We start from the raw sequence: 22,431 nt of genomic DNA, 5'->3' as shown, positions 1-22,431 counted from the left end.
AAATTCAAAGTCCCAGCGGCTAGAAAATTGATGGGTGTTTTCTATCCAGGTAAAGATTTTTAGAAGAACATACATTTAGGCTTTTAGCAGCATTTGCTTAAAAGCATTTCCGCGGGATACAGCAGCTTGGTTGGAGATGGGGCTTCCACTACCAGAGAACACCATATAAGAAGCATTAAAGTGGCCCTTCCAGCAGAGGGGACATCTCATCGAAGAGGGAATGGAGCCTGGCTCTGCTGAAAGGCTTTTGAAGGTGATTTACTGCAATTTTTTTTTTTTTTCAGTGAGTGAGTCATAGAAATGGTAAAAATCTGCCTTAAATATGGCTTTTAGAAATTTCTGGAGATTATTTTTTATAGAGGAGAAATCATCCCAAAGGAAGTTAAATACTTTTACAAAGGTTTTATCCTCAAATTAAAGGGAAGTGAAGCATTAGTCAAGCCTCTGGCTCATTGGAAGGGGAAAAAAAAGGCTGTCATGGGGAGTCTTCTGACAGGACTGTGGAAAAAAGCTGGGTAGGCTGAGGAGGCTGGGGCCAGCGTGGTGAGGGGCAGAGATGGGTCAGAGTGCATTAGCTGTCCGCAGAGCAAAGGCACCAGCCGAGGTCTGGGAGGGAGACCCAGGTGTGTGAGGAGATGGAAGGGGGTAATCACTGTGCTTGGGTCAGACAGGAGGTCTTTGGGTGGGGAAAAACTTTGGCCTGATCATTTTGCGTGAATCTCAGTTGCAAAGGGCCTCATACTTCTTTTCCCACCGTGGGTGGATCCTGTGATAGCATCCTTACAAGTGACCTTACAGCTTTTATCTGAGTATCTCCAGCGATGGGGTGGTCAGTACCTCTCACAACAGACCTCCTGTCTTTGGATGGTGCTGTTACAAAGTCTTCATATCAAGCAGAAATCTTTTCTCCTCTAAATGCTGCCCCTTGTTCCTGGGTCTGCCTGCTGTATTTATACTGAAGAAGTTAATAGCTTATCCTTAGGGACACCATGCCACCCCAGCACCCCTCCCCTGACTTCTCATTCCATCTGCTTGCTTTTTCATTGCTCATCTACCCTGGTCTCCCCACTCAGCATCCAGGTCTCTCACCTGCGTGATGTCCATTTGGTCTGTGCTCCTTCTTGAGATGTGATGCCCCGGACAGAACACCCCCCATGTGTACCTGCCTCAGAGCAGCTGTCAGTACACAGCATCTGTCCCGATGAAAACCTCCTGTGCTCCTTCTTGAGATGTGATGCCCCGGACAGAACACCCCCCCATGTGTACCTGCCTCAGAGCAGCTGTCAGTACACAGCATCTGTCCCAGTGAAAACCTCCCCAGGAGTGGCTGGATGTGGTCCCTGCCCTGACACCTGACAACCTGCTCTGTTTACTGACTCTGCACAGCCCTTTGAGTTTGGATACAACTTAGCAACATAAAGGAACAAATTATTGATACATGGAACAACCTGGATGAATTTCCAGAAAATGATGTTGAGTGAAGAAAGTAATCCCCACATTCCATTTATATAACCTTCTTGAAATGACAAAATTATAGAGATGGAGGACAGATTAGTAGTTAAAGAGGATGTGGGGAGGATGGGAAGTGGATGTGGCTCTAAAAGGGTAATGTGAGGGATCCTTGTGGTGGAAATGCTCTGTGTTTTCGCTGTATTGATGCCAGTATCCTGGTTATGATATTGTACTACAGTTTTGCAAGATAACATTAGGGGAAATTGGGTAAAAGGTACAGGGCATCTGTCTGTGTTATTTCTTAACTACATGTGAATCTACAATTATTTCAAAATAAAAAGTTTAATTAAAAAAAATACTATCAGGAAGCAGCATAAAACCTAAGGGTTAAGACATGGAATTTGCAGAAGGCTTTGTTGACAAAGCAGTATCTCTTGTAAGGTCTTCCTAAACAGTGACAAAAACAGTCACTGCAACAGCTGGCCCCCTTTCTTCCAGCCTAGCAACCCTAGAGGAAAGAGGACCTCTTCCTCAGTAGAACCAGCATGTTGTCCCCAGGGGCTCGGGCTGGGGAGACTGTCAGAGCTGCTCACTGGTGGCTGAGGGCACTGAGTTGCTTCTGCCCCAGGAACAAGGTCTAGGTATGACCGCAGCCTGTGCTCATGGCTTCCTTTTCTCTTGCAGGCGCACATTGCTGTTTCACTCTGCCTCCTTTGTCCCTATGGGCCGTCGTACGTATGCTGATGCGGTGAACCCGGTGAGTGGCAGCCTAGCTACCTGGGACCAACCAGCCAGGTGGTCAGAGCCCTTCCCTCCGGGCCCCCAGGTCCTGAGCCACCCTCAGAGCAGGGCTTTAGAGCTTTCAGAACACTCGGAGCTCTTTCTCACTTGCTTACCGACCCCCCCCCCCCCCCCCCGCCCCATCCCCCCAGCACACACTCCAAATCTCCCATCAGATGAGTAAGGGTAAAGAGTTTAGACTCTGGGATCTCTCAGGCCTGGTTTCAATTCCAATTCTATCATTAAGTATGTTGGGCATTTGAAAAAGATCTGTTTCCTCACTTGTAACATGGTGTAACAACCATAATTATTATATGGAATTATTGTGAGAGTTAAATGAGAGTGAGGCATGCACAGTGCCTTGTACATGGTAAATAACGATGAAGATGATGGTGGTGATGGCGATCGTGATAATGGTGATGGCAGATGAGGAAACTGCGGTCCAGAAAGGGGAAGTAAGTTCCCAAGCAACCTTATTAGTTGGTGGCAGAGTCTCAGGTAAAACTCGGTCTCCTGTTCTAAGTCTAAGCTTTTTCCACTATACTATGGTGCTTCTCCAGTAGCCAAGTGGGGAGCGCCAGGGCTGGCCCACTCAGGAAGTACTAGTTCCTGCCCAGAGGGGGCCTGGTCAGTGCCCTCAGCATCCTGGTTCCTAACACGGGGTCTAACCTTCTAAAACAGGTGGGCAGCAAAGCTGTCCTGGTCACAGGCTGTGACTCTGGATTTGGGTTCTCCTTGGCCCAGCATCTGCATTCAAAAGGCTTCCTTGTGTTTGCTGGCTGCTTGATGAAGGTAAGAGATGGGTCATCTTTCTCACCACGGTCCTTCACACGTAGTCATTGTTTTGTAGGGTAGTTTTTTTTTTTATTGCAGAATACACATAACATAAAATTTACCATCTTAACCATTTTTACGTGTATTGTTCACTGGTATTAAATACATTCACATTATCTAAGTACCACTTATAAGTAGAATGATATAGTATTTGTCTTTGTGACTGGCTTATTTCACTTAACATAATGTCATCAATGTTTGTCCATGTTGTAGCATATTACAGGATTTCTCTTCTAAGGCTGAATAATGTTGTGTTTTATGTATACATTATATATTTTACTTATCCATTCATCTGGAGATGGACTCTTGGGTTGCTTCCATGTTTTAGCTACAGTGAATAATCCTGCTATGAACAGGGGTATATAAATATCTCCTCGAGACCCTGCTTTCAGTTCTTTTGGGTATACACCCAGAAGTAGAATTGCTGGATCATATGGTAATTCTATTTTTAATTTTTTGAGTAATCATCAAACTGTTTTCCATAACAGCTGCACCATTTTCCATTCCCACCAACAGTGCACACGGGTTCCAATTTCTCTGCACCTTTGCCAATACTTGTTGTTTTCTTTTTTTTGATAGTAGCCACCCTAATCGGTATGAGATGGTATCTCATTGTAGTTTTGATTTGCATTTCCCTAATGATTAGTGATGTTGAGCATCTTTTCATGTCATTGATCATTGGTCATTGGTCAGTCATATATCTTCTTTGGAGAAACGTTTATTCAAGTCCTTTACCCATTTTTGAATTGGGTTGGTTTCTTGTTGTTGTTGAGTTTTAGGAGTTCTCTATATATTCTGGATATCAATCTGTTATCAGATATATGATTTGCAAATATTTTCTCCCATTCTGGGGTTTGTCTTTTTACTCTGTGTAGTATCTTCTGATGCACAAAATTTTAAATTTTGCCTGTTTTTCTTCTGTTACCTGTGCTTTTGGTGTCATATCCAAGAAATCATTGCGAAATCCAACATCGTGAAGCTTTTATTCCATGTTTTCTTCTAAGAGTTTTATTGTTTTAGATCCTTGATCCTTTTGAGTTAATTTCTGTATATGGTATTACATAAGGGTCCAACATCATTATTTTCTGTGTGGATATCCAATTTTCCCAACACCATTTTCTGAAAAGACTGTCCCTTCCCCCATTGAATGGTCCTGGCACCTTTGTCAAAAATCACTTGACTATATATGTGAGGTTTTTTTTTTTTTCTGGGTTCCTTTGGGACTCATCCAATGGAATTTATAATGCATGAAGGGAAGCACTGGGACATGAAGCTTCAGAAGTAATTAGGGGACAGTTTCCCCAATTAGAGAATTATTCAACTATCACCACAGTTCACTTTTAGAAAATTTCCATTTCTCAAAAATTTCCTTCTTGACCATTTGTACACCTGCCACACCTACTTCTAGTCCTGGATAGCCACTTGTTTCTGTTTCTTCAGATTTGTCTTTTCTGGACTATTCATATGAATGGAATCATACAATACACAGGCTTTTGTGCCAGGCTTCTTTGACTTAGCATTACATTTTTGAGATTCTTCCATGTTGTAGAATGTAACAATAGCTAATTCCTTTTTATTGCTGGGTGGTATTCTGTTGTATGAATATATTACTTTTTAAAAAGTCGTTCACTTTTTAATGGATATTTGGATAAAAATGTTGGGATTTTGGGCCGTGATGAACAATGCTGCTATGAGCGTTCACATACATTTCTTAATGTAGACTTGTTTTTACCTGGTTCCTTTTATTGGAATTTAGCAACCAACATCTGGGCATTAAGCGTGCTCATTGTTAATGGAGCATTGCTGCTCTTTGTCCCTCTCGGTGGACGTGTGTGTGTGCGCGCGTGTGTGTGTGATTATTTATACACACATACATATATACATATGCACACACTGTATCTATGTATCTCCTATCTACATTTCCTATAAATATCACACACACACACACACACATAATTCATGAGGTTATACTAACCTCCTATTCCAGTTCAACACACCAACATTCTTTCTTGCTTCCCTCATTCCGTTTTTGTTTCTTTCTTCTCTTGCAGTTAGAACCCTGATTCCCAACTATGTCAATATATTTACTCATTTGGCTGATCATACGGTATACACACAATAGCTTCAGAATTGCTACATTCATACCATTACAAACAGCAAACCTACTAAGTAGTTATCTTAGTTTGGATCCTGCAAGAAGCAGATGCCAAAATAGGATTAGCTGTGCAAGAGATTGATTTGGGAAATGCCTATAATAGCTACAGGGGAATGGGGCAGGTAAAGACAAAGAAATCTTTTAGATTGCAATGCAGGTCTGTGAAAAGAAGTTGGAAGGAAGGAGGATTAGGTAGGTAGAGCTTCTGACTGCAGTGTAGTCTGAGAGTCTTGGCTGGGATGATGGGGAATCTCCAAGTCAAGGTTAGAGGAGAACTATTAGAGGAGACCTGCCTTGGGCAGGAATGGCCCAGTGTACCTGCCGTGCTCAGCCGTCGGCTAAGAGCAGCCCAGGCAAGTGTGGCTGTGACCGTGGCATTCAGCCACAGTGGATCTGAAAGTGTGGCAGCTGGAGACCTTCTGTCAGCTGCTCCCACAGCCAGTTGTCCTGAAAGGAGGGGTACTGTGGTCACCACAGGGGAGCTTTAAGTTTTTTTTAAGTGTTTTTTATCTATTGATTGAAGGTATGCAAAGTAGTGTGTTTAATAGTTACTTGGATTATTTTTTGTCTTTATCAGTACATTAGTTATTTGAAATACAATTTGATTCATATGTTTGTGTTTTGTTCCCTTTATTCTTATTGATTTAATTTGATTTGAGAATATGTAAAACAATAACAAGGCTCTAAAGACAAAATTTTTTTAAAAGGTACAGTCAAAGTAGTGTTACTCTCCCACCTTTTCCACTCCATTCTTTAATTTATCCCTCTTATACAAATGTTGGTATACAGCATATACCTTTTTATAATTAAAAAAAATTAACAATATATCTTGGAAAATACTCCATATGAGTTCATAGAGATCTGTACTATTTTTTAACAGCATCGTGGTACTCCACTGTGTGGGTGGACAATAGTTTACTCCATCCGTCTCTTACATATGAGCACTTTTAGATTGTTTTTCAATATTTTGCAATTATAAATAATGCTGCAATGAATAACCTTGTGCATATGTATTTTTGTATTGTTGAGGGTTTTCTCTTTAGGGTAAATTCCTAGGAGTGAGTTTCCTCTTAGGTTAAAGTGTTAAAAATATATATTAAGAAGATATTCCCAAGTTCCTATCACAGGAGCTGTGTAACTTGACATTCCTACAAGTAATGTATGGACATACCTGTTTTCACAGAACTTCACCAACAGAGTGTGCATCAAGCTTTTGATTTTTGCCAATCTGATAGATGAAAAATGTATCTCAGTGTAGTTTTTTAATTTGTGTTTCTCTTACTGTGAGTGCATAACCCTGTTCTTTAAAGGTATGACCCAGAAGTTGCACATATGCTACCCATGCTCTCCCTCTATTGGCCAGAACTTAGTCACGTGCCATGGCCTTACCTGGCTGCTAGGGAAGCTGGGAAATGTAGTCGGTATTCTGAGACAATATGTACCCTGCTTAAAGTCAGGGGTTTTACTACTATAGAAGAAGGAAAGAATGGGTATTTGGGACAACTTGCTGTCTCTGCTCAGCTGTTTCCACCCTCTTACATCATTCACTCTTCACTCTCTACTGGATCACACACACACGCCAACATAACCCCACATCCTGTGTGTACTACTACCCCGTTTCTCTGCTTATCTTTGTAGAAAAGCACCCCTAGAAGGTTGTTTGTACGGTCTATTTTCTTTCCAACCCACCTAGATCGGGTTTTTGACCCTACCACTCTGTTTATTTGTTCATCTATTCAACAAATATTGATTGAGCGCCTGCTATGAACTGATGAAATTCTGTGAAGGTAGAGCGTATGACAATTCAGTGAAAAGTCATTGCCCTTGTGGAGCTTACATGGGGGTGGGGTGGAAGATAAGCAGGGAATAAGATAAATAAGTAAATTGCTTTCATGTGGGGTGGGTCAAACCACTTACGCGAGACGCAGCCTCACCCACGGAGAACTTTCCACTGCTGACGTATGCTGGCCAACCTCGCGCTTCCTCCTGTATTCCCCCTTGCTTCAGTTCCAGTTGTAGGTGCCCCGGGCAAGCCCTGGGCTAAGAGTAGGCATTTCTCTATCATTTCATCCTCTGGCAGCTACTCCTGTCCTCTTGGGAGATGCATCACTGTTCCACGCACCACTGAGAAAGTCACTGCCAATTAAATTATGACTGACAGTGTTTAATTTTCACATTGTAGCTCATCCCTATTGTGAAACACTGTGTCGTAGAATAGATGAAATGTGATGATACAACCTGCCTCATGGTGTGAGCACTAATGAGACAACGCATGTCAAGTGCTCAGCAGTCTGAAGCACAGTCAACAATAAGCGACATCGACTTGATTCAAATCCCCGGCAGCTCACTACTGCCCACCTCCCAGCCTCCTGTCCCACTACTTCCTCAGGCCTCTGCTCTGCCCGCACTGGCTTACGGCCACGTCCTCTTACCTCTGCCTGAAGTGCCCCTTCCCCAGAGGCCCTTTGGTCCAGGTCCTCAGTTGTCACTGCTTTTGGAAAGTCTTCCCTGCCTGCCCCACCTTCTGTGCATCCCCCCACCTCCCACAAGGTCTCCTGCCGCTAGTACTTCCCCTAGTACTTCCCGGATTGTTTGCTTACTCAGCTGTATCCTTCCCTAAAATGTGGATCTTTGAGAACAGGGGCTGAGTTATTTATTTTTGTGTCTCCAGATCAGTGCTGGAACGTGATGGAGGCCCCAAAAATGTTGCTGACTGAGTGATACTTTTCTCATGTGTAATAGTACCTGAATTCGTTTATCATTGAACATGTTTTTTTAAAAATGATTTCCTGTTTTCCATTAACCTGAGCAGGTGAGGACAGGTGGCAATGTCCTTATATCCAACAGTAGCTGGAAAAACTGGGCACCTGTTAAGGGATGCGGCTGAGTGTACAGAGCCTGGTTAGTGACCAAACTGGAAGTAGAGGCTGGCACTGGCCTCTTACAAATTTGGGGGTGACAGGCCCTTGGCTTAGAACATACGTGGCAAACTGCAGCCTGCTGATCACATGTGGCCTGTGGATATGCTTTGGCCCACGCATCTTTTTTCATTTTTTGTTTTTTTTTTTGTAGTTTAAGTAAATTGCCAGCACTTAAAAACTTAGGAGATTTCACATAGAAATTCCAATTACAAGCTTAAAAATGTAGGCATCTGCAACCCTGGGCTTACATACACCTGTGGGCGACAGCTGGCAGGGGTGGAGAGGCCAGGCGTGTGCGTCACCCCCGAGTGGTCTCCCCCCTCACCTTGTGATACCCACATGCCGGGCCCTGCTAGTAACGAGTTTGCAACCTCTGCTTAGAGAAAGGATCCTGCCAGTGAGGCCTGGGGCTCACGGTGGTGTCTATGGCACCTAGTTTGGTGCTTGGTATGTCATCAGGGGTTGAATAGAACCTCCTGTGATGGAGCAGGTCCAGAGGGCCTCCAGAGACCACCACCTGCAGTTGTTAGTAGCCCCAGGCTTATGCAGGGACTTGGGGCCAGCTCCCTGCCGTGGCCCTGGTCTTCATCCTGGAAGCAGGATGGGAAGGAAGCAGGTGAAGCAGCTCCTCTCTCCTCCTCAGGACAAAGGGAATGAGGGGGTCAAAGAGCTGGACAGCTTGAAGAGTGATCGACTGAGAACCATCCAGCTCAACGTCTGCAAAAGTGAGGAGGTGGAGAAAGCGGTGGAGATCATCCGCTCCAGCCTGCAGGACCCCGACAAAGGTAGGGAGCACCTTGGGGCAGCTGGGTAGTGCACGGGCTGTTCCGGGGGTGCCCTTTGTAAACGCCACCCTCCATTATTGTTCACTCTTCCGCCAGCACAGTAGGAGGAAGTGGGTTACATGAAACACACCCATGCAGTAAGGCAATGTGAAAGAAAGCCGGAGGTAATTTCAGAATCTACAGGAATGATGAGTGAATGTGCTCTGGTTCAGGTCAGGTCAGCCAATGCCTACTGAATGTCCACTCTCATGCCAGGTGCTGGGCCAAGTGTTGGGGATACAAAGATGGCCAAGAAAGGACCTCATTGGGGGCTGGCCCCATGGTTTCCACATCCCCTCTCAGGGCGGGGCACAGGACAGAGGGACTAGCCTAGTCTTGGGGTGAGCAGGGAATCGGTCATTTAGGGCAGATTGTGGCAGAACGCGCAGAAGGGCATTCCAGGAAGAGAGGAGAGCGCGCATAACGGTGGGACGCGCACATGGTGTGCTAGGGACGGCAAGCCAGGGGTCAAGTCTGGTGGAGATGGTAGCAGCAAATGAGGTGGGGAGGGAGCTTGATCAGGGCCTGGGGTGCCAGGCGAGGGAGGTGACCTCTCTTTTAAGGGCAGTGGGAGCCACAGAAGGGCATTTTCCGAGGGAAATGACCTGGTTAGACTTGTGACAGCTTGCTCTGGGGGCCATGATGGCAGTGTGGAGTGGATTTAAAGGGGGACATAGGTATGAGAGTCCTGACTAGGCCAGTGAGAGGAGGGTCAGAATCAAGGAGTATTAAGGAGACGTACCTGGCTGGATTTGGTGACTGACACACATGGAAATGAGGGAGAGGCAAGAGGACTGTATCCTGGACATCTGGTACCCCCCCACCCCGGAGGAGCAGGCTGAGGGATGGGGTGATGCTGAAGTGCCCATGGGATGTCCGGGGGCGGGGGGTGTCTGGTCTGGAGATCAGGTGTCCAGGGTTGGAGGTGAGACTAGGAGTGGGTGAGATGCAAGAAGGGACTCCTGGGAAACATGAGCCATTAGGGCCCAGAGCAGGGGAAGAGATAACTGTCTGGGAAGTTAGGTACACTGCCCCAGAAGCTAAAGGGACAGAAAGTTTGGGGGACGGTAGCCAACAGGGTCACATGCTACAGAAAGTCCCCGTGATGTAAGGACTCCGATGTCCTCCGAGTTCAGCCCCTGGAGGACCTTGGTGGGAGGGGTTCTGATGCACAACAGAGGGGAGGGGATGCCATTCAAGCAGAACCCAGTGTGATGGCGCTGCCTGGCCCGGGAAGCCAGTGCAGTCCACTCACTGCATCTCGGGCATTTACCTTTGAGCTTCCTGCCAGCCCAGGCAGAAAGGGTGTGCCTCATGCAGCTCTGCTTTCCCACAGAATGGGGTGCCGGCAGCTCTCCTGAGTGGCAGCTTCAGTGGCTGGTAGGAAGGAGGGAAGTGGATGGGGTGGCCAGGCCTGTGCTGGGCCCTCTGCTGAGCGTTTATCAGGTAGAGATGCTGTCATCCTCAGCGGCCACCTCAGAAGCTCCTGTGCTGTGCAGCTATCAGAGAAGCTGTTGCTCTGGCTGCCAGCCTGTCACTAAGGAGTCACCTTGTCAGCCCACTGCCACGCCCTCCCCCACAGCAGGCCATTCCCAGGCCTGTGAATTCCCGAACATCTGTTTAGTAATTAACAGGCAGACCAGGGCTCTTGTTCCGTTAAGAAAAGTCAGGATGGGTCCCACTGGGATGATTACCAGCCTGCTTCACCCCCTTCCTGGTGCTAAATCCCCCACCTCCCCCGAGCCTGCCCTGGCAGCTGGGATGTTGCCTTCATAAACTACTAGGCAGGGAAACAGCTGCAGTCAGCACCATAAAGCCACTTCATTACAGCCTGTGGGTTTGGGGGGATTTAAAATGCCTTTGGAAAGGAATCATCATTGTAGTTCTGAGCACAGAATGGGGCTGCAACAGGGCTGGGGGCTGCTTGGCTCCCTGGTTCTTGTACCCTGCCTCCAGGTCAGAACCGCTCCTTCCCTGGACTGGTCTGACCTGTTAGCCTAACTGGCAAGGTGGAGTGAACCCCGAGGCACTAGGGGAAGGTACTCAACGCCCCTGCCCTTGGATGGTGCTCAAACCCCAGCCCAGTACCACCCTTGATGCGTTAACCTTTTCCTGATGCTTTTTTCTCATGATGTATTCTGGCGAGGGTTGATAAACCACTCACCATGACCTTAGTTAACCAATACTTCATTTTTTGGAAAAATATCTGAAGGTTTTTAGGTCTGCAAAAGAAAATAAATCTGTTTGATATGTGGTTTTGCAGGTCTCCTCCTGCCCTCCCCCTGCCTTCCTCCCTGAGGTCCTGCCCCCTTCCCCAAGCTGTCTTTGCCTGGTAAAGCAGCTGGAATTCTGCCCTTCTCTGCCTATGCTGTCTTTGAACTCCAGCTGGCGCCCTCCCAGAGCTTTCCGACCATTTCTAAGTGGATGGCCGCTTCTCACTCAATTCCCAGGCAGGAAGCTCCCAGGAGAGAAGGGCAGGGTACATTTTGATCTCATGTTTGGTGCCGTTTCACCTTGGTTCTGTGGAGCAGTTGCTGCCAAAGCCAGGGGAGCCAGCCACAGGGGGTGAGATGAAGAGGATTGTCTGACTGGAGCAGGTGAGCCATCTGCCACCAGCCCTTTTCTCCCCAGTGGACTGGACACCTGGGGTCTGTGACCAGCACTCCCCACTTCTACCCCAGGGAAAGGCCGAGTGAGTGGCCAACTGACAGACTGTGGGCATTGGTCTGAGCTTGAAACCACTTCCCTCACAGTCAGTAAACATTTACTGAGTACTTGCTGTGTAGTTGGTAGTGTACTGAGCACCAGAAGGAGGAGTTTGCAGTTGGACACGACCAAATGGAAGTTGGTGGCTTTATGGCAGGACCTGTGAGGAACCATTATAGCTCTGGGGACATTATGCCATGAGCAGGGAAGACCCTACTACGTATCTGGGACACCCTCAGACTGGGAATGAGAACACTGGATTCACTCTGAGCTTCACCTCTTACTAGAATCGTGACCTTTGGATTGTACCTTCACTTATGTGGGCCTCAGCTTGCCCATCTGTGAAGTGGGAGAGGTGCTTTGACAGCCGTGTAATGCTCACCTGGATCTAACTGCTGAAGGAGCATGGGTAGTATTTCAACAAAAAGCTGCTCTCAGGATGAGGGGTGGGGGCGTGAGCAGAGACCAGAAATGCAGAGGCAAGAGGGGCTGCCATGTTAGAGGAGTGGCAGGCTGTCCAGGCTTCAAGAAGGCAGAGGACCTGAGCAGGAGTGGCTGAGAAACCTGGAAAAGGTGGCTTCGCGTATCCCTCTAAGGAAGTAACTGACTGAGGAGACTCTGGCTAAGGATGGAGGCGGAGGAGACAGCCTGAGACAGGGAGACCCGGGAGAGCGTGTCCAGTAATACAGGAGGGAGGGAATGAGGACCCAAACTAATGCTGTGGAAACAGGAAAGAAAACACCCATTCTAGCGATATCACAAAGAAAGACAACAGCAGCACAGGGTTAGCATGAGGCCTTTGTCCTCACACAGACCTGGGTCCAAATTCCGTCCTGTCTGCTTGTTAGCTGGGTGACATTGAACAAGGCACTTAACCTCTCTGAGCCTCATCCAGATATGGGACAATTTAATATCTACTTTATTGGTTGGTTGTGAGGATCAGGTGAATTAATAGATGCAAAATGTTTGGTTCAGGGCCTGGCAGGTGTCCTTTTGATCTTTATCAGTAATGTTAACAGAACTCATTAGAAGGGAGAGAAGTGAAGGAGCTGGAGAGTCAACAATGAAAGCGAAACTATTAACACGGAGGAGGGCAGGGTTGGGCAGCTTGGAACATGCTGTGTGGGTGTGCTTAGGGTGACCTGGGGACCTGTGGGACCTGCAGGTAAAAGTGACCATCAGGAGGAGACTGGGGTTAGGAGAGGGTCATGACTGCGAGGGGTACATGGAAACCCTCACACAGGCGGGGCTGCTGCAGGAACACAGCTGTCACCCATTTACTACTTACCAAATCCGCCAAGCTATCATCCAGGGGCAGTGTGTTTTCATAGGCCAAGTTCAATTAAACTTTCGTGGATGTCAGTGTCAGATGTAATTAATTTGTAAATGGAAAAAGCATGTATTTTAAGTTGTGTGATACTGTCCCATATGAATCAAGCACAAAACACCTGGAAAGTTCCATGAACATAAGGAAAATGAGGCTGCCTAAGCACTGAGTGTAATTTGAAAGAAGGTAGACATTGGGGGACACCTGTATCTAGTGGGGCAGGTAGAAAAAAGGTGGCAGGGAGGGTGGAGGAGATGCTTGGGTATTAATAATGCCAGGGGAGGAATGAGTGGCAGGAGCCATGAGTGATGCTCAGATTTGGGGAAGTTGAGGAGAGAGAAGACAGGCGGCGTCCTTAGCATGTGGCTCTCTAGATACTCGAGAGCCCCACTAGGGCTGGGACCCAGAGTGACAGGGAAATGGGAAACTGGAAAGCGGAGCTTGTGTTTTCAGAAGCCTGGCTGCACAGGGAAGGGGAGCACACAGTAGCATGGGTGGGGAGCATGGTTAAGAGAAGATTCTTTAGGATATGGACACATGGTGTTTGTATTCACCCAACAAACCTCATGTGCTTAACATCGAAGGGAAGGACACAGGGCAACGGAAGACTTGAAGTTGCATAAGAGAGAGGATTGATGGCTTACCATCTGGAAGGTGGAGGGTGAAGTGTCAGTCTTGGCAAGTGGCGAGAGGCCTTCTGGGAAGAAGAGAGGGGGATGGCTGTGGGAAGTCTGCAGCAGTGGGGAAGGGGAGGGGGCGGCAGCTGTGGCGGGTTGTAGTGCCTGCATCAATGCAAGGTCGCCAGTGAGCTGAGAGCTGAGGCTTCAGTTTGGGGAGTGGGAGAGCTTCACGAGCACTTTGTTAACCAGCAATTTCCTTTCCCTAATAAATGTCCTTAATTTTCCATAATTGAAGGAGAAGACACCAGAGGTCAGTTGACAAAGCTTTAATTTGGGTATCATGGAAGGGAAGCAGCTAGATACCAATTATAGTGTTTCCCCGAAAATAAGACCTAGTCAGACCATCAGCTCTAATGCGTCTTTTGGAGCAAAAATTAATATAAGACCTGGTATTATATTATATCCAATATTTTTTTTTAATAAAATGCTCTTTTTTTTTTTAAAAGTTCTTTTTTTTTTTTTTTAATTGGGGAAGGGGAACAGGACTTTATTGGGGAACAGTGTGTATTTTTCCAGGATTTTTTCCAAGGTGTTGTCCTTTCAATCTTAGTTGTGGAGGGTGCCATTCAGCTTCAAGTTGTTGTCCTTTCAGTCTTAGCTGTGGAGGGCGCAGCTCAGCTCCAGGTCCAGTTGCCGTTGCTAGTTACAGGGGGCGCAGCCCACCATCTCTTGCGGGAGTCGAACCAGCAACCTTGTGGTTGAGAGGACGCGCTCCATCCAACTGAGCCATCCAGGAGCTCAGTGGCAGCTCAGCTCAAGGTGCCGTGTTCAATCATTAGTTGCAGGGGGCGCTGCCCACCATCCCTTGTGGGAAATCGATCGGCAACCTTGTGGTTGAGAGCCCACTGGCCCATGTGGGAATCGAACCGGCAGCCTTCGGAGTTAGGAGCACAGAGCTCCAACCGCCTGAGCCACTGGGCCGGCCCTATATCCAGTATTTTATATTATATTATATTACATTACATTACATTACATTACATTACATTACATTACATTATATTATATTATATTATGTTATGTTATAAGACCCGGTCTTATATTATAGTAAAATAAGACCGGGTCTTATATTAACTTTTGCTCCAAAAGACTCATTAGAGCCTGTGGTCCGGCTAGGTCTTGTTTTCAGGGAAACACAGTACTGTGTCATTTATACAAACTCCATGATTAACTCAGAAAGCAAGCAGAACCAGAGTTCCCACAGGCAGGGGGACAGCCCCCAGGAGGGCAGCCCTGCCCTGCCCTGAGGCTGCGATTTGGGTGGGTAGGAGCACAGGGCTTTCAAGGCCACAGGAGACTAAACCTTGAGGGCCCTGCTCTGTTCTGAGGCTCCAGCCCATCCAGTCCTTGCACCCCAAAAAACAGCTCAAAAAGGGCTCTGTGAAACATGGCTGCCTCTTCATTGTCATTTCCCCATTTAGCTCTGCCTCTGACATCCTGGGCACAATGAAGCCGGTCCTTTCCCCTGAGGGCCTCCGTATCCCTAGTTGTGAGATTAGTTCTCAGACTAAGTGGACTCTAAGGAGACTTCCAGCACCAACATTCTGTGTCTATAAAAGCCAGCTGTCCCTTTGCTGGTCTTGCTGGAAACAGTCAACCCAAGTATACTTGGAGAGTGTACATTTGCTCCAATCCCGTACTCAGCCCCGGGGGACCATACAAGGCTGAGAGGTGTTCTCTATTTGCAAAGACCAGGTATATATATATATATATATATATATATACACACATATATATATATATATATATATATATATACACATGGGATATTGATGAACAGGGTCATGGGGGCTTATCATGCAGCAATGCATGGTTCAGAGAAGAGAGTATTGTTAGGTGGGTCTCAGGGTGGAGCAGGACAGGGGCGGGGATCCAACCCGAGATCGAGGCTTGGCTGAGCCTCTAACTTTCTGTGTGCCTTTGGGCACTGGGTCCCTTCTCTGGTCCTCCAGAGAGGGCTTGGCCTGAAAGACTCCTGAGATTCTCTTGGCTTCTGGTAAGAAGGAGAAAGCAAGTGAAGGCTCAGAGGCAGGGATGAATACACAGGTGCCTGGGTGCAGCGGGTGGTGATGAGACTGGCTGGAATAGAGTGGAAGTGAGTAAGGTGAGGGGGAACTCCAGGCGGGGGCACTGGCAGGGCTGGGTCATGATGGGCCCAGACACTCCATTAAGGCAGAATGAAGATAAGGCCTGGACAGTCTAGACTTAAGGGAAGGTCATAGTCAGCACTTTAGGCCTCTCAATCACCTATTATTCTTGGCAACTCCTTGGGTAAGAAGCTGGCAAGTCCTGGGGAAAAGGGATGAAAGTAGGGAGGGGAGTGGCCTGCAGGCTGATGGGTGATAGAGCCCACGTGGTGACTTCCATTCTGTCCTCTCCTGTCCAGGCATGTGGGGCCTGGTTAACAACGCGGGCATCTCAACATTTGGGGAGGTGGAGTTCACCAGCATGGAGACCTACAAGGAGGTGGCGGAAGTGAACCTCTGGGGCACAGTGCGGACAACAAAATCCTTTCTCCCCCTCATCCGAAGGGCCAAAGGTGAGTTGGAAAGGGGCCTTCCTCCTGCCCACTCCACGTGCCCCACCTTTTTGTTTTTGCTCAGAATGGAAATAGGTCTCAGCAGAGCCAACATCCATGGCCACAGTCCAGGGAGGCTGAGCACATGACTCCCGGGGGCCATGCGGGACCTGTGGGTGCTGGTGAGTGGGGGTGCAGTGGCCCGCGGGACAGAAACGGAAGTATGATTTGCAGAAAGTAAAGCAGGTAAGAGGTCAGCCATCTGTGCAGCAAAGGCTAAGCTATTACAGGTTCCTACTCTGGGAATTGAATCTACAGAAATAACGACCCTTGTGCACAGAGCTCTGTGTACACATCACGGTATCAGTAGGGGTGTGGTTAAGTCAATTTTGGTATATCCGTTCTGTGGGTTACTCTGCATAGCTGAAAAATGAGATCATTGTGGCAGTACGTTAAAAAAAATAGGAATAATCAAGATTAGAAATAAGGAAAACAGACAAAAGACCCAAACCATGTTAGGTAGCCAAATATATGCAAACTACCTAGTCACTGACGCACATTTTTCTCCCCAAAACAGCAAACAATTATGGCAAAAAGGGGAAGATCCATATGACCTCTCCCAAGGTCCCAGAAATGACACGATGAACCCAGAGAGCATTGTAGGACTTTAGAAGGAAACCTCAACCCTTCAGCAACTTAGAGGTTTCTGAAAGGTGCCCACAGTGCCCAGGATGTGGCTATGCCTTCACTTTCTGGGTGCACAACCAGGGCAAGCAGGTCTCTGGTCTGCCTGCTGTCTGGATGGGCTTCCCCTCCACCCACCACCCCCAGGGCTGGGAGAAGCTGTGGTAGCTCCTAGCACCCCCAGGCTGGGCCTGTGGGAGAGCCTCTGTAGTCACCACTCTCTCCCAGTGCCCCAGACCCTGCCCACATGTTCTAGCCCTGAAGTCAAGTTCAGAACTCTGCCCTACCCCTGCCCGCTTGCAGACAGGGCACTGCCAGATGATTACAGTTTGGGGTGGAAATGCAGTGGGAGAATGTGGACGAGACACAGCTTAGTTGTGTGCTGTGCATTAAACTGTGTCCTCCTGGTATGCAGCCCTGCTTCTCACTCCTTCTTCCTCCCCTGTCCTGCCTGGCACAACTGCTCACCAGGAAATATTGGGGACGCTGATGCTGATGGGTGGGGCTGAGCTGGCCTTGACTACCAATGAGAAGGTTTGCTGACGCTGGGTGGTTCAGAAGGCTGGGCCCCAGTCTGGCAGGAAGCAAAACGGGTCCGGGGCAGGAGGCCAGGTTCTAGCTAGGCTTCTGAGGCCCCGGGCCCTGTGCCCCACCAGACAGAGCCTCCTGAGCAGGGCCTCACTCTCTTCCTCCACAGGCCGCGTTGTCAACATCAGCAGCATGCTGGGCCGCATGGCCAACCCAGCCCGCTCCCCGTACTGCATCACCAAGTTTGGGGTGGAGGCTTTCTCTGATTGCCTTCGCTACGAGATGCACCCTCTCGGCGTGAAGGTCAGTGTGGTGGAACCTGGCAACTTCATCGCTGCCACCAGCCTCTACACCCCGGAGCGCATCCAGGCCATCGCCAACAAGATGTGGGACGAGCTGCCTGAGGTGGTGCGCAAGGACTATGGCAGGAAGTACTTTGATGAGAAGATCGCCACCATGGAGACCTACTGCAACAGTGGCTCCACGGACACGTCCCCCGTCATCAACGCTGTCACCCACGCCCTGACAGCCGCCACCCCCTACACCCGCTACCACCCCATGGATTACTACTGGTGGCTGCGAATGCAGGTCATGACTCATCTGCCCGGAGCAATCTCCGACAGGATCTACATACAGTGAAGAGTTTCCAGCTGGCCTCTGTGGGGAGCCCTGGTGGGCGGGAAGAGGGGTGAGGGAGGAAGGATTATCTACCATCCCAGGGGAGCCCCACTGCCAGTTTTAGCGTTAGGCAGAGGGAGCAACCCAGCCAAACCTGTGTGCAGTGAGTGGCTCGGGCCTCCTCATTCGGGGTGCGGGGTGGTGCACAGAGCCCCGACACCTCAGGGCAAACATGGTGCAGCTGTCTTTCTGGAATTTATTTCATACAAAGATTTTGAGGAAACATCTCTATATTAAAAACAGATTTATTATAAAATAGAATCCAAATCCTTTACATTTTAAGCCAAAACATCAATTCAAAAAATTTATCTCCTTTGATCCTTAATCCAGCTTCATGAGTAAAGATATTTTTTTTTCTTTTGTGCACAAAGAATTTGCAGCCCAAAGAGGATACGTGAATAATCCTTTTATTGCTTATAAATGGTCCAAGTCATGTGTTCCTGCCACTGCTGTAGAAACACTTTATGTTTTGTATTCCAGGGCTGCTCTGGAGACCCCTCAGAACTCTGTGACATTGCCTGAGCCTCCTGTACCCTGTGCACCTCTTTGCATATCCATGGTGCTGGTGTGTGTGACCTCAGCCGGCAATTCAGAACTGACCTGTGGATGGGGGTGGGGCATTCTGCATATTTCCATTTGAGATTTCTCCAACCTCTCTTAAGACTTAGGACAGATTTGTGGAGGTACTTTTTGACTAAGAGGGTGATTTGTTTTTGGTTTGTGTCTGCTTAGTTTTGCCTGAGACGGGATGCTTGTTAATGGGGCATCCTTGGCAAGAGCAATGGTGCAAAGGCACACACCACCACCACCACCACCACCACCACCACCACCACCACCAGCACCACCACCACCACCACCACCAGCACCACCACCACCACCACCACCACCACCACCACCACCACCACCACCACCCCTTCTGTTCTGTCGGGCTCACAATAGCCTTCGTTGATGGCTTGCCTTCATTTGTGGCTTGCATTCCTGCTGTGGCCTTATTTTTAATTAAGCCAAGTCACTGATAGGCAGAGTCTGTGTCACCACTTCTTGGGTATGGATTTGAAGGCTGCCATCCTTGAAATTACCCAGGACCAAAATCTCTCCTCCAGGTGGCTGCAGGCCTAGGACAGGGTCCTGAGTGCCAGCCTCACAGATCAAACTATGTAGCGCTTCTGTCCCTCCCTGGAAGGGCCAGGCCTGCCGCTAGAGGGCGCCCTGCCGCCGCAGCCGGAGCTGACTGAGCTTCCGCCCAAGCCTGAGGTCTCAAAGGGTTCGTGATTCCCCACCTTGGAAACCGTCTGGACACTAAGACACAAGGCCCTTTAGAAACAACGTTTCTGCTGCTCTAGTAGCTGCCTGGCTTAAACGTGGAGCCTGGTGCTAGAAGGCATACAGTAGGAAACTGGGCCGCTGGAACTGGCCAAGGGGCTCAGGCAGTGCCAAGGAAAGGGGAGGGGGGAGATCTCACAAGGAGTAAATTTATCCTATTTTTTTGGCCTTTGTTTCCTCTCTTCAGTAAGGGGTGCCCTGTACCAGCTCCCTTCGCAGGGTGAGGCTGAAAGGGCCTGCGGAGATGACCGGTGGGCAGGCAGGGCTGAAACCCCTCTCCCTCCCCCCCCTTCCCGCCCCCCAGGGCCCAGAGAAGGACATTTGATGGCCATCGTGTTTACATACCAATAAGATCCTTTTGTATCACAGAGCTTGCCTTTCAGAATCACATTTTTACATCTTGGGAGATTTTGTTGTCATGCTTAATTTTATTAAAGGAAAATGAATGCAACACTTGTTACATGTGTGCATGGATAGCTGGGAACAAGCAAGAAGGGGAGGTGGTCACACACTCTGGACCAGAACCAGTAGTAAATTAAACACCAGAGAAGCTGCACCCAAGTCCACTGCTGTCTCCAGATGTAAGACAGGGTTGCTACCTGATTTTTCATTTTCATCCCCGTGATTGAAAAGCCCAGAGTATCTCCCCTCCAGATAATGTCAACGCTAATTAAAACCTCACATTTACCATTCACTTTCTGGCAGCTGAGAGCCGCCCAGGGTGCAGAGTCTAGTTTTGATCCTTATAAGAGCCAGCTGAGGTGGGCAGAACAACAGAGGTTGTTTTTCCCATTTTATAGATGACATAACTGAGACCCAAGAGGGAAAGTGACTCGTCTAGCATCACAGTAGATCTGGGCAGACCCAGTGCCAGTGTGGAAGTCTCCTGAGTGCTTCTGTTCACCATCACCTCACCCTGTGGCCCCAACAGCCCTGGGAACTAGGTGAGTCAGGGTCACCAGGCACCTAGACCCTCACTGCTTGTCTGTCGACAGAGAGCTGCTCCTCTGCTCTCTTAAGGGGGTTAGGGGAGGGGGAGGCCTCCCAGAGGCTGCCACCCGGCTCTCACTATCTAGTCCTGCTGGGAACAAATGGCATCCACAGGCAGTGCTCCTGCCTTGGGTAGGAGCACTGTCTCCAATATCCGTCCCTTGGAATGATTTGCTGGTCAGTGAGGCATGAGGATGCTTCCTGCAGTGCTGGCCTGAGCCCCCTGATGTATGTTCCTATCTCCCAAGCAGCAGGGACTCGTCAGTAGGGCCCTGGGCCAGGAACCAAGCATTCCTGATCTCATTTGATCTTCTCCAGGGCTTGTGAGGTAGGGAGAGAGTCCAGCACCTACTGCCAGTGCCGCTCCACCACCCCTGTGGTGTGACCTTCAGCAGGCAGCTCTCAGTCCAGGCCCTCAGTTAGTCCCTCAGGCAAGAGGAGGGGAAGCGTGCTGGCAAAGCCTAGGGCTGGGAGGGGATCTGGTGAGGCTCAGCTTGCACCTGGGACTTAGCCAGGTAGTACGTCTGTGTGTGGGACCTATGGTCTACTGCCTTTAGCTGGCACCAACCCTCCTGTGATGGCTGGAGGCTGGGTGAGGGCTCTTTTGCAAGATGCTCCTGGCAGTGCCTTGTTATAGAGCACATGCAGTGCTTAACATGCCACTTGGGGCCAAGAGGCCTGTGAGCAGGTGACAGGCCGGCCTGGCCCTGCCTGCCACAAACTGCTGGGCCTGTGCCTCTGCTGCCCACAGCAGGGGGTCTACCAAAGACTCCCTATTTGTGAGGCCTGTTCAGTTCCTGTATTTCAGACAGGGCCTGGCTCTGCAAAGCTGTGCAAATGTCTTCTGGTACAGGTGCAGATATGAGCAAGCCCAGGCTCCCCGGCTCCGGTGGCACCAGGCTCAGGCTGCCAGGTAACAACCAGACACATATGTATATTCTGGGCACATTACACAGTCAATTCACCCCTTCCTCTCCCCTGATTCTCAAAGCGGTCCTGGCAGGTAGGCAGGGTGGGGTTAGTATTTCATTTTACACGTAAGGAAATAGACTACCCGAAGACTTGTCAGGTGAGGGATACAGCCGGGCAGCCAAGGCAGATCTAACCTCCAGGCCGGAGTTAGTGATGCATGAAAAGCAGGGCAGATGGCACCAGGATATAAAATGAGGAGGGGAAATGCCTCAGTTATGTAACAGTGAGAAAAGTCTGTGAGCCTGTGCACAGTGACAACCAGAGAGTGCTGCACATGAGCCAGCTCCTGCTTCCGTCTCCCGTTTGGGCTCTGGGTGCCATTAGAGAGCGTGCTGGCGGCACCCACCAGCGGCCCTCCAGTAGGAAATCTGCGTTGACTGGGCTAACAGCACCCCCATCAGGGGCATTTCTGAGGGCATGCTCGAGGAACACCGAAACCCAAAGCTTTAACAGAGAGAGCTGGCCTCGAAGGGCTTGAGGATTATATATGCGTGTGAGCTCGAGAATCCCTTGGTGAGAAGACAGAACAAGGAGGGCTGTGAGGCTCTGTGCTCCGGTGGAGGCCAAACCAACCCAGAGCATCATAAGGCCTTCCCGGTGTGTGTAGGCCGAGAGGTGACTTCAGAGGTACGGGATGAGCATCTGCTGGGCCAGGGACCAGGGACCAGGGACCAGGGCTGGGGATTAGGGCTGGGAGAGGATGCCAGGACCCCCAGAACCTCAGAGAAGGAAAGGGAACTCATGCCAAGATCAAGCCTGACACTTGGCTTCCTGGGAGCTGACCAGGCCTTGAAGCCCTGCAGTGACAGAGAACTCATTACTTCCTAAGAGGGCATTTCCTTAGTGAGGGAAAATTTATCCAAAGACAGCTGAAATCTACCACTTCTAACTTAACTCTTTTGGCACTTGGCTGTGACCCAGAACCACACAGAACAATTTATTTTTTTTCAATATTATTTTATATTAATTTCAGGTGTACATCATAGTGGTTAGACATTTATATAATTTAAGAAGTGATCCCCCTGACTAGTGTAGTACCCACCTTGCACTATACATAGTTAT

At 48.8% G+C, this 22,431-nt stretch overlaps 1 protein-coding gene across 3 annotated transcripts in view; it reads left to right on the top strand.

The window, feature by feature from the left end:
* The window catches only part of BDH1 (3-hydroxybutyrate dehydrogenase 1), a 32,749-nt gene extending 13,822 nt beyond the window's left edge, over window positions 1-18,927 (top strand). For all 3 annotated transcript variants that reach the window (XM_033132300.1, XM_033132310.1, XM_033132295.1), the window contains exons 3-7: window positions 2,137-2,209; window positions 2,914-3,024; window positions 8,786-8,927; window positions 16,063-16,215; window positions 17,576-18,927. In XM_033132300.1, the coding sequence (XP_032988191.1) occupies window positions 2,137-2,209; window positions 2,914-3,024; window positions 8,786-8,927; window positions 16,063-16,215; window positions 17,576-18,045 (949 nt within the window). In that variant the 3' untranslated portion in view covers window positions 18,046-18,927. The remainder of the gene's footprint in view (window positions 1-2,136; window positions 2,210-2,913; window positions 3,025-8,785; window positions 8,928-16,062; window positions 16,216-17,575) is intronic.
* The last annotated feature ends 3,504 nt before the right edge of the window (window positions 18,928-22,431 follow it).

The sequence above is a fragment of the Rhinolophus ferrumequinum genome, chromosome 2 (genome assembly GCF_004115265.2).
Source record: "Rhinolophus ferrumequinum isolate MPI-CBG mRhiFer1 chromosome 2, mRhiFer1_v1.p, whole genome shotgun sequence".
Taxonomy (NCBI): domain Eukaryota; kingdom Metazoa; phylum Chordata; class Mammalia; order Chiroptera; family Rhinolophidae; genus Rhinolophus; species Rhinolophus ferrumequinum.
This window is presented reverse-complemented; position numbering and strand designations above follow the sequence as displayed.